At 36.3% G+C, this 19,330-nt stretch overlaps 1 protein-coding gene across 4 annotated transcripts in view; it reads right to left on the bottom strand.

Moving 5' to 3' along the window:
- Positions 1 to 19,330, bottom strand: part of RANBP17 (RAN binding protein 17) — a 307,270-nt gene that overhangs the window by 65,270 nt on the left and 222,670 nt on the right. For all 4 annotated transcript variants that reach the window (XM_012722309.1, XM_012722311.1, XM_012722312.1 and 1 more), the window contains 3 exons: positions 16,386 to 16,449; positions 16,196 to 16,304; positions 4,839 to 4,942 (listed from right to left, as the gene is read on the bottom strand). In XM_012722309.1, coding sequence (XP_012577763.1) covers positions 4,839 to 4,942; positions 16,196 to 16,304; positions 16,386 to 16,449 — 277 coding nt within the window. The remainder of the gene's footprint in view (positions 1 to 4,838; positions 4,943 to 16,195; positions 16,305 to 16,385; positions 16,450 to 19,330) is intronic.

The following is a 19,330-nucleotide window of genomic DNA, read 5'->3' as shown; positions in this document are numbered from 1 at the left end:
TTTAGTACTATATGGGAAAAAACTCTACAAACTTGACTCTTAAGTAAAAGAGGTCTATTTGTATTCTGGTCTCCTAATTAAGCTGTCCTTAGAATGATACTTGGGAAGAGAAAAAGAAAACCCATGAACAGATGCTAGAGTGTCAGAACAAAGAGCACAAATAAACATAATTGCAAAACTAGGGGGTGGGATAATTGAGATATGCAACTGTGATTTCTGAAGATTCCGTTTCAGTAGAAAATATTCTGCAAGAAAACAGCCCCCGAACTCTTTTTTCAACCAGATTTTGTCTTCCTCACACTTTGGTAAGAATGAAAATCTCTTTAGGAAGGCATTTAAACTATCGGTAAGGTCTTGGAAGTATATCCTGACCATCCTCAAATCTGTGATTTCTGATCTTGCCTCACACTCTTAAAAGGTGATTCAACAGAACTGGAAGTTGTTCATAAGAATACTCAGTTTATATTTTGCCTAATAGTTTGCAGAATGATGATTATCTGCATTTCTACATCTATAGAATCTGAATTTCTCTTTCGGCTTCTGAAAGTGAATAATCGTTTTCTCGTTTGTAATCTCAACAGTTCTTGCTTTACTGTAATTGGCTGGTCTTCTTGTAGCTGTCTGCATTTTTGTCTTTTATGCATCCTATTTTTACCCCATGGAAGCAGTTCTTATTTTTCTCAGCTTTCCATGTTTCTCGAAGCCTCTAGAACAAAATGCATCTTCTAAGAAGCATTCCCCCCCCCCCAACAAATCTAGTCTGCTTAACTTTCTATTAAAGTGGACTTTTGGGTCTATTTTTATTATGTGCACTTACAGGACACAGGCTACTCACTTGGTAATCTTAAGTGTTCACAGACACTTAAGATTAAGAAAGCAAGCACCCACCATTCAACTTTAAATTAGTCGGTAGGAACCATGAGTTTTACTTTCTTTGTGCTTAGTACAAAGGGCTCTTAAAATATTTTACACTATTCTCATGTCAGAAAAAGGTTAATATTTATTTCATAGCAAATCTTTCTTCCTAAACGATTTTGTCAAGTTAAGAGAAGTGCTCTAATTGACTCAAATCTACATCAAGGCTTTATTTTGGAAAATAAGGGCAAAGGGAAGTATATAACAATAACTAAAATGTATGTTTTCAATAGATTAGACTGGGCAGGAAAATGCTGTGCTAATGCAAGAAACAGATTTCTTATGTTCAAATGATACCTTTTATCTCAGAATAGCACGAGTACTATAATAGCCTATACAGGTATCTGACCACACAAAGGGAGTACTTTCCTGACAGCTAAAACATAGTTCTTATAGGAGACAGAGAAACTGTTACCTGGCAGCTCAGCCAGTCGACAAAACAATTTCAAAGAGCCAGAGGTGACTGACTGAAATTTAGGCAAGAAAGAACTACAATTTACCATCTCATTTAAAATAATACAAAGAGGGTTATTTCAAAAGCGGCCTCCTCCTGTAGTTGGTCAACACCTGACTGAACTGCAAAGTGAAAGTCCCCTAGATTTTTAGTGAGGATGTTTTGGGGGACCTAACCCTAAGAATCCCTTTTTGGAGAGTTGAAGGAGAAACTGCTCAGCGCTCAGTCCACTGCATGGCGAACAGTTGTCTGTGTGCCAAGCGTGAGACGGATGGGGCTGGGAAACAGCTGAAGTGTGGCTCCTTCCACCCTGACCCCCAAAACAGGGTTTCTAATGGAAAGTCTGACAGACCCTTTACTGTAGTGGCACTACTGGGGGCAGCTATAATATTATCCTCATAATTCTACTATATAATAACAACAAAGAAAAAGAAGGTGAAGGGTCATTGTGCTTTGTCTTTAGAATTAAGATGGCTGTCTTCATCCTTACAGCATACTCTTAATTCTGGAGACACATCTTAATAACCTCTAAATAGTTCCAACAAAAGAGCCGTGTCAGAGGAATGAGCAGGCCCCAAGGTGTTTCAACTGGAGTGTTTTCATCTGCCTTTATTGCTCTATCCCTCTCCAGAATTAAGGCAATAACCTGTGATAAATTATTCAGGAACTGCTACAGGGATCAAAGCAAAATCATTCTGTTAAAGTGCTGTTTGCAACATTTGGCACTTAGTGCGAAAACTTTTAATGTGCGCATGCTGAAAATCAAGGATTTTAAATAATTTAACATTGTGGAGTTTTTACGAAGGGACTAAAGATAGCAGGTTCCTATTTAACTGCTCCTCTTCCTCCGAGAAGTTTTCATTCATTTTCCTTAAAACCCATGACGTCATGGCCAAATCAAAAATGATGCATGAGTCAGGGGAGTACTGGACATATTTTACTATGAATACAATTACCGGGGGAAAAATATTTTGAACTGATGCTTTAGCGTCAGGATTTGTCACAGCATTTCCTTTCTTTTTTCCTTTACTTTGAAGAGAAAAACCCAAGACAAAAATTCAATGGTCTCTTCAATTATATTAGGACTAAGTAAGAAAACAAAGCTATAAATTTAAGAGTTTTCTAGCCTTTCCTGCCTTCACCAGTCATATTTCACTTTGGCACCACAGGTCCTTAATGTTTTATGTTCATCCTGAAATCTGCATTTGAAAAATATCTATAAATAGGGAGTTAGAAAATCCTGGTAAGGGTTGCAAATTAAATGAATTTGGCAGTCCTGCGGCATTTTCATAGAGATATTTTAACAGCATCACCTCCTGTGGATTGGAATACTAAATACTTTATTGAAGAACAAAACAGAACTGTTTTTATCTCTAGTACTTGCAAAATGAAGTACCTGAAAGCACTTTTGCATGTATTATTTATTCATCATGATAGAAAAATAGCTTTAACCTAATAAATTATATTTAAAAGCATTTAGTGCAAAAGTTTTGTTTATGATAAAGCAACAGATTTAGTTCTTTATCGGTAGCTTAAAGCACCAAGTTTTCTTTATACAAATTAGACAGATGGTGCTTACAGTAGAATTTACTAAAGGTCTGTCACAACAAATGCAGCCAAGCTGCATATTTAATCACTGCAGAATCTTGTCTACCTGCAGCTGCCAACTGCTAATCCAATTTCCCTGATAAATGTGGCAAGAGACACGATCAGCAATAAAGAGCATCTAACTCCATTTTCCTGCAGGGCGTCTTTTGATGAACATTTAGGACGGAAGCACGGAGTGCACTGTGTGGCCTTGGTTCGTGGCAGCTGCATGCATTCTGAGGCACAGTTCTCAGGTTACTCACTTAATTCTGCCACTATCATTACGTTGCTATTGATCTCAGTAGCTGTTGCCTACACAGCATTACTCTAGATGAAGCTGAATCAGGCAGTTATCATGCATCAAACTTGCTCAAAAGCCTGGAGATTTCCCCTTAATTACTTGTGATTTTATTTGCAAATACCGTTAAAGTGTAATCAAGCAGTCACTTTCCAGGGTCGTTAAGAACTTGCTGGTTTAGGGATATATCACTGGAACTCCATTAAAAATGACTCTAGGAAGATAGTTTCTATCAAACTAGATGGGATTACATCAAAACGGGCTGGGAGTATAATGAAATCTTCAAATGAGATAAATGTAATTTTTATAAAGATGGTGTTTTTCAATCTCATTGCTTCTTTTTGATATAAGGAGCAGCAGCAACCACCTTAAAGCTGCAAAGGTTTTTTTAGTCATTAAAGATATTAGGAAGACAGATATCTAAAGAACAGAGCTAATCTGAATAGGGGTCTGGTGAATTTCAACAAAATACAAACACAAAGAAAATCTCTAAGTTCCTTCTTTTTTGTTTTAAAATTCTATGACTATTGTATATTGATAGACATCCATTTCAAGAGTCCATTTTAGAACAAAAATGTGTAATATTTGGTCATTTATTTCTTTTGGCAAAAAGGATTACACCAACATAACCATTAAAGGCCATTGCTCTTCTGATTTTTTGTTTTGTTTTTGGTAGAGAAGAGGAACCATGCAAAATGATGGATAATATTTGCAATGTATTTCAAATAACAATAAAATATGACTCAAGCATCACCAGCAAAGGTGCCTTCATTCTCTAGAGTATATTTATTAGTCTTTTAAAAATAATAATCAATGTCAATCTATTTAATGTAGCCCTAACGCATTATAATTTCAGAAGATGCTATTCCTATTTAGCAGTTCTTGTGCTTCCCATCCCCCACAATAAAATATGGGGCTGTTTTGTCACAAACAGCTTGCTACACTTAAGGATTTTACTAATAAAACATAATGTTGTCTTAGATATTATGACTGTTGCCACAGCTGAACTGACTTGTCAAATCAATCCTAATATGGCTCCCACAGGCACATAAAAACCTTATTTAGCTATCAGTTATCCTAATCACTTTGTTCAGTTTAAGAATGCAATACTTCAAGACCAGCTCCTATTTATACATATATGCCTAGCCATTTAATAAAGTCTTGATTTATATAAATTCTTGTTTAAAAAAATATTTAGCGATGTAGTCTTTTAGCATGTGTATGTTCGCGCATTCCTGCATATAACTATGTTAAAACACAGACTGCAGGGTAAATGAGAGAAATGGGACATTCAAAGAGATATGCACAAACAAGAGAAATCTTTTAAAGATACCGTCACCTGAGACAAACCTGTGCCATCTAATCATAAACCAACTGTCCCAAACCATCCACAGACCTCAAAGTCCATTTGAATGGGAAACTAGTAAAGCACTTACATGAAAACTACAACTCTGACACACACGCAAGTGGGCAAGCAAGACTGATGAGGAGCAGAGCTCATACAGCTCTGCGGGATCTTTTTTTGGATCTAGATATTCCAGAATGAGCAAACTCCTTTTCCCTCACATTTGGAAACAAACCCACCTTCACATCTTCTTGTTTAAAGTTGTTGTTGAATATCTGTAATACTGTTTCAAAGGAGACGGTAAGAGGCAGCATGAAATTTTCAAATTCATCCTCATCTTCGCCTATCAGAAAAACAAAAGGGTCACCATGGTTTAAAATGCATGCTATTATACATTAGCCTCGGCAGTGAGTCTTTCATTCAGGCTTAGAAATGTTCCCAAGAAGGGGTCAGCCTGCATTCACATCCATGCCACATTTTGCGTTTTGGCTCATTGAATATTCTGGTGTTTTCCCTTCTCTTTTGCACCAAATGAAATAGCAAAATTACTTACCAGCCATTTTTTTTTTCCTGGCTCTTTATTGGATCAAACAGACTCCTGCCCCAGGCATCTCAGTCTTTCAGCTCTTAGGGCCCCTAGAGCTTCCCTAATGCCTCAAGGAAAGCCACTTTCAAAGCCTCAGAGACAAGGGTCTTTTTTCCCCCTTTCTCTTTAGGTGCCAAAGCCCTAAAGGGCTCATAGACCCAGGTGCCCAGATAGCTCTAAATTATTATTCTCTTTTATTTATGTTCTTTTTTTATTATTATTAATTTGTTAAGTACATGGCAGGGAAACTTTTATTTGCCAAATAGGACGGGGTCCCTCATGGTTCATTTGGATTTTAAGTCTATTTTCCATGGGTCCACTTCCTCTTGCACTATGCTTCTTTTCTTCAAAGGGAAGAGGGAAAAGAGACATTGTGTATATATATATATATTCACTTTAAATGTAAACTACTGTTTGTGCAAGGATTCCCTGAAAGCCAAATTTTTAGTTTACATGGATATACACAACAGGCAATTTATATAGTATCCTTTTCAAAAAGGAATTTCTTGTAAATGAGAGATTTGGTTCTCACATTCACCTTATGCCACTTATCTGTTCATAAAGCTATGAATCCCATTTTACTGATGAAGAAACAGTCAGAGGAAGGTTAAGGGACTTGCTCAAGGTTGCATACTCAGAGGTGGAACTAAAGAGATCTCGGAGAAGACAGTAGCTGCTCTCAAAGGTTTGGCCCTTGTTCTAGAAACATCAGCATAACTTGGAGATTTGTTAGCTACAAATCCCAGGTTTCATTCCAGAGCTACTGAATAAGAAACTTTCAGGAGGGGTACAGCAATCTTTGTTTTAAGCTTCTGTTTTCAGCTTTCCAGGTGATTCAGATGTATGCAAATGTTTGAGAAACACTAGACTACACATCATTCTACAGATCAGGTCCCAGGGAGGCACAAGGGCATACACAGAAAAGATCAATGGCAGAAGCAGGATCTTCTGACTATTAGGAGTGGTATGACTGACCCCCTATCTCTTGTGACTTCTCTGGAGACAGCCCAGGTAGAAGAAATTGCTAGTAGGATGTGTTGTCCCAGATCAGTCTGACCAGGTGGACTGAATCATGAACTGGCTAGTCTGTCCAGACTTGGACCATCACTTTGACATGAGGTGTCATGCTAGATAAAAAGCATGAGATCCTGACTAATGTCTATCTCATGGTTTCTTGGAGGAGAAAGCTGAAAGCCCACACGTATAGTTGAAGTGTAACCCACATGTGCACAACTGGATGTAGCCCAGCCCAGAACAAGCTATTACGCTGCCTTCCTCTCTTCCTGCCTAAAGCACCTTTATCTGTCCCCTCACCTCCCTTTGGATAGCCAGGCTATACTTTCCTTTCCCACTCTGGCTCCCTCATGCATGTCTCCAATAAAGTATTGTCTAGTTCACCTACTCATAGAGCTGGCTGATGAATTTTTTCCCTAGAGGGCAAAGGACCCATTCATTTGGGTAGAGGCCCTGCAACATTCTTCCCTTTAACTTTCCATAGTTTGTTTCCAAACTTTAACCAAATCAGGAACTTTGTTTTGTTTACAATGAGATGTCAAAAGGTAAGTAAGTCTTTCCTCTTCTAGACACAGGTCAGAGCTTAGGATCGTAGGTGAAAGGTAAGGTGGATCAAATTACAGTCCCTGCCCTGTGACAAAATTATTTCTCTGACATACATCCTCTGTCAGTTGGTAGTGAAATATATAGAGACTTAGAGAGAAGCCATTCGTATATCTTACTTAAAGCCCACGCCAAAAGTTAGCTTTCCCAGTGTCTGAGCAAAGTTCCCATGCAATTCCTCTTACAGGCCCCATGGCAAATATTTCCCTTCCTCCTTTGTATTCCCACTGAATTTTGCCATATTTACTACACACTGTGTCTTTCAGTCTGCCTTGAATTGCAGCTATTTAGGCACAGAGATAATAATACCACTAACACCATCTACTTCATCCAGCACTACTACCACTTGGTGAAGGTTACTTTGGAATTTAAATGACATAAAATTTATAGCTTGTGTATATAAACTAATAGATCTGGTAGCGCAGGCTTTACTTCTAGGAAAACTGGAAGTAAATTTAGAAGTAAATGCCCATCTTCTTTTCTCAGTGAAGGATGGTCCAGGTAAGACTTTGCAACCACCAGGCTCTGCCTGGTTGCACTACACACTGCTTTACTTTGGATACTTACTAATTGCTCTAAGTCCCAGTTTTCTCATCTATAAAATAAGGATGAAAATAACTGTATTTCAGGATTATGGTGAATATTAAATACATGAAACTGAGTATTAAATATATGAAAAACAGAAGATGATCAACATATAATAGTACTAGCCTCTAGAATAATGCCTAGCATGTATTGCTGCCTAGCAAACACATGAACTATTGTACTTGAAAGAAAAAAAATTGCTAGAAAGAAAAAAAATTGCTTAATAAAATGAATCTTCAAAATTCTCTGATTTTCTAAACATGATATAGGATAATTTAATGGGTAATTGAAAGAAACATCATCAAATTCTTAAATATATATATATATATACATATTTAAATTATATAATCCTCTAACGATCACTGCAGGCAGATAAGGGTGCTGGAAAGAGTGGATGCTTTCAAAGTTCTAAGCTTGATTCCTGGCTCTGCTACTGTGTGGTGTCTGTTTTTGGATTAAAGTCACTTCCCTTATCTAAGTCTTAGCGTCCTCATCTGTAATTAAGAGACAAATAATATTTACTTCATGAAGTTAGCTGTAGCTGTGAGGATTAAATGGCTAAATATTTATACCCCCCCCCCCACTTGCTCAGTGTCTGGCATTTAATAAATGATAGTCATTAGCATTTTTGTTGTTTTGAGTTTAACATGAACTTAGAGAGTTGATTATGGTGATCAAATAAATTGTGACCATGAGCTCGCCAGCCTAATGCCCTTCCTTTGGGAGCAAAGCTTTTCCAAGGTAAGGATGTTTACTCAGAACAAAGGCAAACTCAGGACCTGAACATTTCAGCCCTTCATTAAACATACTGAGCTATAGATCAAAAAACTTTCTGATGCCACCTTTCGCCTCAATCCATTTTGAAGGCAAATAGGAATATCAGGAGCATGAAAGACAAGTCATCAAAATGTGTAAGAAACCCAGGAGCAATTACTAAAGACAGCAATGAGAGCAGCAATTCTACTTAAAAGTCACTTCCTCTGGAAGGCCCTTTCTGACCATCTCTGACCGTCTTTGGCTATCTACCAAAACCTGATCATAGTGCAAACTCTAGCCCCACCCCTTCTCAGCCACCTAACCTCCTTTATTTTACTTTTAGCACTTACTGCCACTGTCCTTAATTTACATATTTATTTATCACTTGTCTTCCCTACTAGAACCTAAGCTCCTTGGGAAAGGAACATGGTCTGTTTCCATCATGCTGTATACCTAGTGTCTAGCACTCAAGAAATATTTAAGATATATTCATGTAGTAATTAAATAGCAGTTATTTCCTGGATGCTCATTATATGTGGGCAATGCACTTAATTTACTTAACACACCCTACCTTGCTGCTACTGTGTCTAAGTCATTAATGGTCATAACCACCCTATGAAGTTGCATGGTGAAGTCCTTCACTTTATACTGAACAGAAACTCAAAGGAGCTAAGTAGTCCCCCTAACATCCTCCAGCTGACATATGCCAGTGAACCACATCCTCAGTCAGGCCTGTTTACTTCCAAGTGCATGTTCTTCCTGCTCTCTCTATCTCTAAGGGGGAGAAGGGTTGCATCAGAAATGGGAACTGAAGTTGGGGCTCACAGAATCTTGAATTTGGAATGCAAACAGAACAATCAGCTTGGTTCTGGTAAAGAGAAAGGAATCCCTCAACAATTATTTGATTTTAAGGTAGGCAGACATGAGGTATTAGTGCATTATCCCTGTAGAAATGTTTATGGTTCAGTAACTAATGTTCCTCTGCCATTGCAAGAATTATGCTGACTCATCTAAGCTGGAGAACTGGTCATTTTTGTTTACATCACACAAACAACTTTATAAAATGTCTGTTGAATTTTTTCCTTTTCATATTACTCATTTATTATTTCTGATAGGAAAGGAAAGACACAATCTCATTTTCTTATAACTTCATATTCAAACATGCAGTCACACATCTAATATGCCAAATATATATCTGATCACTTTATTAAATCACTAATTAAAGTTGCTAGCTTTTCTTTCCCTAACAAGGCCCCAGATACCAGTGTATTTTGAAGGTGAAGATAAAATAAACATATAACCTTTTATTTTGCTCAATAAAATTGTTCAGAAGAGCAAAAGTGGTAAAGACTATGTAAAATTTAACATTTTATTCTGTTTTATATAACATTCTGAGGAGTAACTGTTTCTGACTTCAGCTCAAGAAAACACTTTTTTGTTGCTACTGGAACTGGAGTTTTAAATGGCATCAGCAAATAAAGGGATGCTTATTGTTCAAAACAAAATGAAGTACTGATTTATAGACTAATATTTTCACTGACATCACAAAAAGTATTACTTTTTCATATTAAGTTCTCAGTCATGCAGATAAAATTTTGTTTTTAACTAAAACCCAAAGTTATTTTTTTCTGCTGGATTTCTGAGGATCTGATTCAACAAAAAGTGATTGATTTTAAACATTTCATTTTTTTTTCTTCAGAGATGTCACATTAAAATACAAGTAGGAACTCTTTTAGTAAGTTGGCCTGCATGTATTTTACTTGTAGGATACCCTTTTTGCTATTTTGTACATTTTAAAGTTTCCACTATTGAGAATGTAAAATGGTCCAGCTAATCTAATATTAAGCAGCCACAGAAGACAACAGGTAGGTAGTTACTCAAAGGTCAAACAATATTGCCATTTGACCCAGGAATTTTACTCTTAGGTAAAAATCCAAGAGAGCTGAACATACTGTCTATGCATAAACAAATACATGAATGTTCACTAGCAGCAGTATTTCATAATAGCCAAAAGATTATGAACAATTGCTTGTCAACTGATAAAAGGATAAAATATGGAATATTCATAAAATGGAGTATTATTTAGCCATAAAAATGAAGTAATAATACATGCTAAAATATGGGTGTGCCTTAAAAACATTATGCTAAGTGAAGGGAACCAGACACAAAGGTGACAAATTATAGAATTCCATTTACATTAAATATCTAGACAGCAAGTTCATAGAGACAGAAAGCAGATTAATGGCTATCAAGCCTGTGGACAGACTTCTTAAGGTGTGACAACTTGAAGGTTCGTTCAGGGTTTCTCTGAGGGGCAATGAAAATATTCTACAATTAGATAGTGATGAACCTTGTGAATAGTCCACTGAATGGGCTTTCAAGTCTGTTTTTTTTTTTCTAACTACCTCGGAGGTCTAGCTGGGTTTAAAATGGTCTGTGGCTTTAGGCAGGGTAAGGTGTTTTAGCACTTGTAGGAAGGGTCATCAGCTTTAGCTTCTATTGGAAGGTAATAGCCCAAGTACTGAAGGCACGGTAGGTAGGCTGCATTACGGGTATGGAAATTTTGTTGTTTTGAGGCCTTGGTAGCAATTATTGCCCTTAATGGCATATTCAATAACTATTTGTTTCTTATGAATATTTATTGAGTACCTGTGTTGCAAAAGGAATTGTTCCATGTCCTTTTACACGCATCTTTTGATTTTTTTTTAAGTCACATGATGACTCTTTTAGACCTCTCCATTTAGTAGATGAGAACAGTGAGGCATCTTTTAATTCCTTTCTCTAGGGATCTAGAGTATTTTAGTTCTCAGAAGAAAGATACACTGCTCACTACTCACTATTTATGACTTTTCTAAGAAACCTACCCTAAAACTTTCATCCCTGAAGCATCGTATTCCCTGGGGTGCTCTGGACTCTCTACCCTGAAAACCAGGTAAGTTATTAAAACTGGATCTGGACTTAATGGGCTGCTTTCTGCCTACAGGGCCAGCTAATTAGTCTTAATTATCTCATTATAGATTCTAAGTATTTCCAGCTGCTTCTTTACCCCTTATTGCCCACTCCTTCCCCACCCCCAACCCCAAATGTCTATTTTTCTAGATAATCTCTGCCAAGTCATGGACACAGGTGATATATTGATGTATTCTTCCTATCAGAGCATTAGCTATTTCTGATCAAGCTTCTCACTAGCTAAATACTCCTGGGATATCTACTTCTGTGTTCCTTTATCCAGGAGAAGAACTATGTTTTGACCATTTATTAGACATAAGACAGATTTTACATGACTCTGGCTCTCATTGACCACAGAATTGAAATATACCTACATAGAGCAAATCATAAACATGAGTCTGTTTAACTTATAGAAACTTGCAAAGAATCCTCTGTCATTTCTTTTCACGGCTCCCAAGCCTCAAGTCAATCATTTGGTCCAAATAAAAATAAGGAAAATGTTACATTTCCTAATTGATTGAGAAAGTGAAATAACAGCTCAAAAGTGAATGAGAATGTGTGGTTGGAGCACTATAAGAAGACTTACCTTGAGCAAGTCATTTAGTCTCTCTGTACCTCAGCTTTCTGATAGATAAGAAATGCAATAATAGCTACTTCATGCGGGGTGGGCTATTTTGAGGATCTAAGAGTTTAATGAATGTTAAAGTGGTTATTAGTTATTGCTAATAAATAAGAGAAAGTTTCCTTCTCTATTTTTACTTCAATCATTAGCAGTTATTTCTAGAATACTGTTCCCTTTTTGTTCAAGTCATTTATTTGCTATTTAATTTTTCTCATATTTGAGCTAGATATATCTTTAAGTGCAATTACCTATTATAAAGGTAGATAAATACTATAGAGTGAACTCTCAATGTCTATAAAGAGCATTTTAATTTTGGAAACCCTGATGATCATTAAAAAAAATGACTGCACCTTTGAGTTTGAATATCTGGGGAGAGCAATGCTCACTCAAATCCTGTAGACATACTTCTCAGTAGTTCAACATGAGTTGTAAGCATAACATGCAACTGTTAGTGACCTTGAACAATTCTTAATTTGTAGTTGGGAAGAACTTAAGTGGCAATAATACTTAATACTTAATTCTTAATAAAACAAAAAGCTTTATTATATTTCTCTTCCATATTTCCCCTCTCCAATATTTGTCAAAAATTCACCTCCTTTCAGATTAAACAAAATAGAAGGTTTTTATTTATTCAACTGTTTTATCCTGAACAGCTCCCTGGAGATTCTCCACTTACTGGCTTTAGTAACACTATCTTTCCTTTACTTCATTTGGCTGACAACACTGAATTTTAGGTGATTTTGGAAGCACTAACATATATGTAGATAATGTTGGTCACTCGTTTTCTTCTGAGTATGTGCTATCTCATTAAGGGAGTCTGCATTCATTTTTATAAACTCTTATAATACAAAATAAACTTTTCAATAGGAAATATCATTCTTTTTATGGTGAAATGCTTCCAATTCTGTTCTTTCTATCAGTAAGCATTTTGACTAGTTTAGCCAAGGAGCAATGTGATAAAATAGTAGTACAGCTGCTTACTGCCAAAAAAAAAAAAAAACAAAAAACCCACCCCCATTTTCCTGTGAAATACAACCTGGGGCACATAGCATCTAATTAAATTTATACAATGTACAAATTATTGAATAGAAACCAAAATGCATTTCAAACTAAATACCAATTAATGTGACACCCAATTTCTTTCCCCTTTTCTAATCACTGCAATGTGTATGGCTTATGCACAAAACATATTCAATTTATTTCATGTGATTCAATTAGAATATGCTTTACGTTTCAATCTAAGAATCATAGCCAATGCTTTGTAAGCAGGTTGGCTAGGTATATTTTCTCTCTGATTCTTAAAAAAAAAATAAATAAATAAAACAATGAAATAAAAAGTTCCTTCTTGAAATTTTCTTTCATTTGAGAAGTATTCTATTTACTTAATATTTTTATTTCTTTCACTTAATATATGGGTCTGCACTTCTTTTGAACAACTGCACTACCTATTTTTTCCTTGTTTCCACGACAGTGAACACATAACAGAAAAGTTTATAAGGCTAAATACACAGGGATTTTGAGAGTAAAGTTTCAGTGAACATACTTTGTGAGGCAATTCTTCAAATAACAAAAGTGTGTTCAACAACCACCAACAAATGGGCTCTACAGCATAGTAACACTTTGCACAGAGATCAGTATGCTAATTGAGGACACGAGTGGCCATGTTTTGTTAATCACTTGTGAGGACAATCCTGGCGAGGCCAGTGCTCACAGCTACTCCGAGAGATGGCCGGTGTGTGCTCCAAATGGTTACCCAGCACAAGGACAGTCTGGGTTGATTCCAGCAGTTGTGATGATGTCATCCTGGTGACAGCATATTTGCTCGTCATTCATTCACCAAGTATTTACAGAGCACCTACAATGTAGAGATACACTGTAGAGACTGGTGCTAGGAATCACGAGAAAGGCAGTGTCTATAACCTGAAGGAGCTCACGTGTTTTGAATAAAGAGATTCTAGTTCTTACAAATGGAACAAATCGATGTCCAGATTCAATGTACTTATATTGAGCACCTCTCATATACCAGGCCTTTCCAAATACCCAGTCTGTTTCTCCCAAGGTATCTAAAAACTATAATGTAAACAAAACTTGCAATGTAACCTTTAGAAAAAAACTTTGAGCTGAAAAAGTATCAATTTGTATTTTAATATGATATGGGGAAAAGTATCAATATAATATTTTATATTGTTATGGGTTAAATATTTCTGAAGAATCTAATCCTGGGAAAACAAGTATAGACATATTGGTTATTCAAATTTATATATTTTCACTTCAGTTCTCATATTTTCGAGTTACCTAAACTTCACATGAAGCCATACTAAATAAAAGAAGGCTTCAACCAGGAAGCATGCAATGCAGGGTCTTTCTGAGCTTCATCATTACTATCAGTTATCAACATAGTAAGTCCAGTAGTGCTGTAAATACTGATACTGCTTTCATTTTTATTTTAACTTTTAAGCCTCCTCATTTTTTTTTTCTTTCCAATATAGGTTTTTTCCCATTTGGTCTGGTTAACATAATTTTTTCCATTATCAAAGTGCCAACAGTCCTCCACCACATTCCACCCTGTTCACCTCACCCCCACCATCCCTATGCTCTTCCCTTGTTGAGCATCTCAGATCTATGCCATGCCTTCAAGGGTCAGTCATACAGTTGGTCTTTGCCTAATCCTTTAGACAAAAATCCTTGGTTTCTTTAGATTCTACATATATTTGAAAGCTGCCATTATACGGGTTCTTTTACTTATGATGACATGAAAGAGGATCTTGATCCATTTCAGATGTCAAGATCCTGCAGATATGTGTGGCATGGGTCTATTTCTAGGAACTTCACTAACTTGTTCTCTTTAAACTTGGGTATTCTAACTTCTTTCTCTTTGCTTAGTCAGGTCATTAGAAGAGGAATTTTAAGTTTTTGGGAAATAAATTCAGTCCAGGCAAGGGTTTTCTGGTCTTTAAGCTCGGACAACTTGGAAGGCGAGAGGGCATGCTTCTTGAGGGAAAGGGCAGTAAATCAGAATGGTTTCTACCGTCAGAGATCAAAACAGTGCACTCTCTACGTGATTATCTAGGACAATGACAAAGACTCTGGATTGCTCCTGTTCTCTCCAAGGCGGCAGCCACGAGGTAATACAGGCTGGTGTATAGTATGCGATGCTGTCACTCAGATCTCCCACTTGCCTAAGGTAGCAGATGATTGGGTTTTGCTTGCCTGGTTTACACTCTTCAAATATTTATAGACAGTTTTCTTTGCCTCCAGCTCTAGTTGTCACTTAGCCAAGTTATACATACATGGTTCTTTTAATCTCTCCTTAGAAATCAATCCCACTAAGCTCCTTATTCATTCTACTTGCATTCTCTCAACTTTTGGCTATTTGTCTTTCTTATAATTTATTCTGTTGAAATACATAAATATAATACAGGGGTGAAGCATAGAGGGATTAGGTCACCTTTCCATTATAAGGTTCAATGTCATTTAGGTACAAGACAAATATTTTCTTTGTATGATCATGTTTTAAAAAATTCATATTTCAGTTATTTCAGTTGATAGATCAGTCAACACATTGTGGGAGAAAGGAAGGAAAAAGTACCTTAAGTATTATATTTTCTAAAGATGATAATCATCATTGACTGAACCCTCTCATAATCTACAAACTGATTAATTTAACCTGCAGTATTTAAACTTAGTGGGGGAGGTGGTAGTAAGACCAGGAATCCAGATCAACATGGACACTACAGGTAGGCTTAAGTGCCCATCCTGAGGTACTGTCCACCTACAGGTAACTCTGGCTAACTTTAGCTTTTTGATGAAATGTTTTAAAAAAGTTAATTTCTCCCATTACAGAAGTAATACATTTAGGAACATTTCAAATGTTAAGAAATGAGGAAAAGTTACCTACGTTCTCCGACCCAAAAACATTTAGCATTTTGAAGAATTTCATGTACATTTTTTTGAGGCATTGCTTTTTTCTCCCAATAAACATTATGATACAACTTGCAGAGTTTAACATCCTGTCTTTTCTCTAAATAACATAAAATTTTAATGCATTTCATTGTCTTCATATCACACTTTCAGTGATTAGTAAGGTGATATGTAATAAGACTACTGCATTCCCTATTATTTTCAATTTTTCCTCTAGATTAAATGTCATGACAAAGAAAATCTTTGTGTGTAAAGATTATATTATTCCAATATTCAAAGCAGCATAATTATGGATCAAAGAATACAGAGAAAATGGATTTTGAGGTGAAGAATTAACATACACACTGTTTGAAGTGAAAAATATAAATTTAAATGCAAAGATTTGCTTTTGGTTTTGATACTAAAGAATGATCAAACTGAAAAGTGGAAGAAAACCACTAAAGACAGAAAATTCTAACAAGTTAAATGTGGAACTCACTAGCAGTCATTTCACTTCTTTATTCACACAAATATGTATACTATTGATACCATATTACTTAAGCTTAAATTCTTAACCTTACCGAGATCTACCATCAGAAGGCGAGTGAGAGCTGTGTAGAAGGTCGTTCTGCACCTGAAGTCACTGAGACTATAACTGTCACTGATGCCAAGAAAGGGGAAGTGTTCACTCTATGAAAGTAAAATAGCACTCAAAGTTACTAATGCTTTACCAGAAAATTTTAGTTATTAATAAAAAGAAGTAAGACTTACCGTGTGATTTTTTAGCATGAATTTTACGGCATCGATCTTCACAAGTTTTTTTAAAAGGATATAGGTAAAAGAAGTTAAGGAATCTGTGGAACTATAGCTGATCAATATATAAAAGTTGCAAAAATAACATTGATCTACAATGTATCAACTGTATTTGTGAGGAATAAATATAATTTCTAAAGAGTATTCCTATATTAGCAGTTCTTCACTCTGTTAAATAAGAATGATAATCCATTATTAACCAGTGCAATTACTTTTCCTGTCTTATACATATTCTAGTTATGGAAAGAATGAATTTTATAATTAAGACAAAAAGTTCTTTACTATTAAAACCCTAATAGTGGAAAATTAAAACTGACCCTTTTTACATTTGGGGTGTAACTTAAGAACTACTTTTCACTTAATATTATTTCATAATAAAATAATTATAAAGACCCGTAATAGGCTATCGAGAAAGAGAAAATTATTCAATTGTAAGAAACAATGAGCTCAGTTCTAGAAATCTAAGGAAATTCTGCTTTAGATGAAGAAACTCAGGTTACAATTAGGAGGATGCAGCAGACTGCATGTTAGCAAGGATTGAAGGGCAGGTTTAAAGGACCTCGTCTTCCCTGACTTCCTTGTGTTTGCTAACTTACCTAAACTTCACAATTACACTATTGAATGTTATTTATTATTTCTGAACCTCAGAGAGAAAGCAGAGCTCGGAGAAATTAAGTTACCTGTCCAAGATCACACAGTTATGATACTGCTGAGATTTGAATTGAGTTTGACTCCAAAGACCATGGTCTTTCTGCTGTTCTACTGCATTATCACCTGAACTTACAATGAGAATAATGTTGAGAAGTCATGGAATGATCACAAGGCCTGAACAATTTCTGGTTAATGCTGTCATCAAAGAAGGGCTGTGGTGAGCTTCAAGAACACCTATTTAGTGCATAGACATTTCTTTTCTTATTTTACTCTATGTAATGTGTTTTCTACTACCACGAGGGCTTCCCTAGACCCTTCCCTGCACACTTACAGTCATGTTTTTCTAGTAGACTATTCTAATCATATATGTCTCTGTTCATGTTCCAATGAAAACACCGACTCCTTTCCTGCAGAGACAAGAGGTCTATGAAATCACGTTCCAGTGACATAGCTATGGCTAATTCTAAATTTTAGCCACTCTGGTGTGGGTCAATGAGAAGAAAAGCATATAAACATGAGTCAGGAAATGTGGCTTTGGCTTCATCATGCTGTTGAATGTGCTCAATGAGTATGAGTACTATACTCAGCCACTTAGTTTCCCTTGTTGTGAGGACAGGATGATGAAAACATCTTTGCCAAGTATAATTCATGGAAGACCTAAAGATGTAGAGAATTAATAGGGACAGAATTTACAAATTATTTACGCTTACAAAACTAACTGTCACAACCCCATCAGCTAGTTGTCTTCTATTTCTTAGAAGAGGGAAGAACTCACATAAATTATAACTTTCCAAAAGACAAACTAATTGTTTGATTTGGAATCAAATCTCTCTGACTCTGGAGAAACTATTCCAGCTACGTACTAAGCATGTTTGGCTCACCTCCATATTAAACTGTAAACTTCCTAAGGTCAGGGGCTGCATCTATGTATTTTTCTCAGTGCATTGCTCTGAGTGAGAGCTCAATACACTGTGTTTCCAGCAGACTGAAAGGCAACAAGATTAGGGCTGATAGGTAGCAGGTCTTTCTTTGCCTGCAAAGATGCAGACTGATGATTTTTCCCAATGTAAATCACTGAGCAGAAGAACTGCCACTCAAACTTCACTCAGTTAAACAGGAATGGGGATCAATAAACTAAGAAATATCTTAAGTAATTACCAAATACAATTCTCCTAGAATGGCAAAGTTAAAAGTGACAGGGTCTATGGGTAATAAGAATGCTGCCATTAATAGGAATCTTCCTGTCAGTGCTGTTAATAAACAGCAAGTCATGTTTTGACAATAGAATATTTATGGGAGCAATAAACAGAACCTTCACAGGAAGAATCTCATCTGCCAAAGACGCAATTTCTGCAGAAATGCATCTGTGCACTTTGTATCATGGCCAGTCTCACTGCCTTTTAATTACATTCTAAAGAAAAAAAAATGACTTGAGAATAAATTTTAACTTTTTTTTTTCACTAAAGAAAAAAGTGAGAATTCATTTGAATATGTATATTCCCTTATAGGAACTCAATTCAAAGCTAGTTATGTCCTTTAAAGGGACCTGTAATTATTTTTTGAAAAGGCAAATAGACACATAATCTTTATGGTCTTTATACTTTCCTTTTATTCGCTGAAAGTAGGGTTTTTGTAGGTTGCACCATTTTAGCTGGGTGCCAGTCAGTACTGCGATAGATTTCAGAGGCTTATTCAGAACAGCTCTTAGCAGTAAACATGGTAATACAGGTTAACAGTAATAGACTAGAATGCAACTGGAGTAGGGAGGAAGAAAATACATAATGGAATATGTACATGGTAGAATTTGGGTAGAAAAGATCCAAATTTAGGTCTTTTCATTATGGTTCCATCATCTCCATTTGATTTGAAAGAGACTACACAGATGTAAAGGCTTAAAGATTATTTATTTATTTATTTGTTCATACAGAACTGGGGTACAGGCCAGAGGCTCAGGGGCGGTGAGAGGCTTCACCAGAGACAGAGTGGGGAGCAGAACAGGCAGATCGACGAAGTACACTACTGAGGGGAGCAGCGGGTGGGTCAGGAGAGGTCTGCCGCGCCATGTGGTCACCTCCGGGGCAGGCGGGAATCGAACTCATGCAGAAGTGGCTTTAGCTTCTCAGTGCTGTGCTTTAACTCGCTGCGCCACCAGGGAGGGCCCGGCTTAAAGATTTTATTGAGATACAAGTAAAATACGAGCTAGGTTCTAGAAAGGGCAGGGAAACTATTCTTTTAGTATGGACCAACTCATT

The sequence above is a fragment of the Condylura cristata genome, unplaced genomic scaffold (genome assembly GCF_000260355.1).
Source record: "Condylura cristata isolate star-nosed mole 26May11 unplaced genomic scaffold, ConCri1.0 scaffold00008, whole genome shotgun sequence".
Classification (NCBI taxonomy): Eukaryota; Metazoa; Chordata; class Mammalia; order Eulipotyphla; family Talpidae; genus Condylura; species Condylura cristata.
This window is presented reverse-complemented; position numbering and strand designations above follow the sequence as displayed.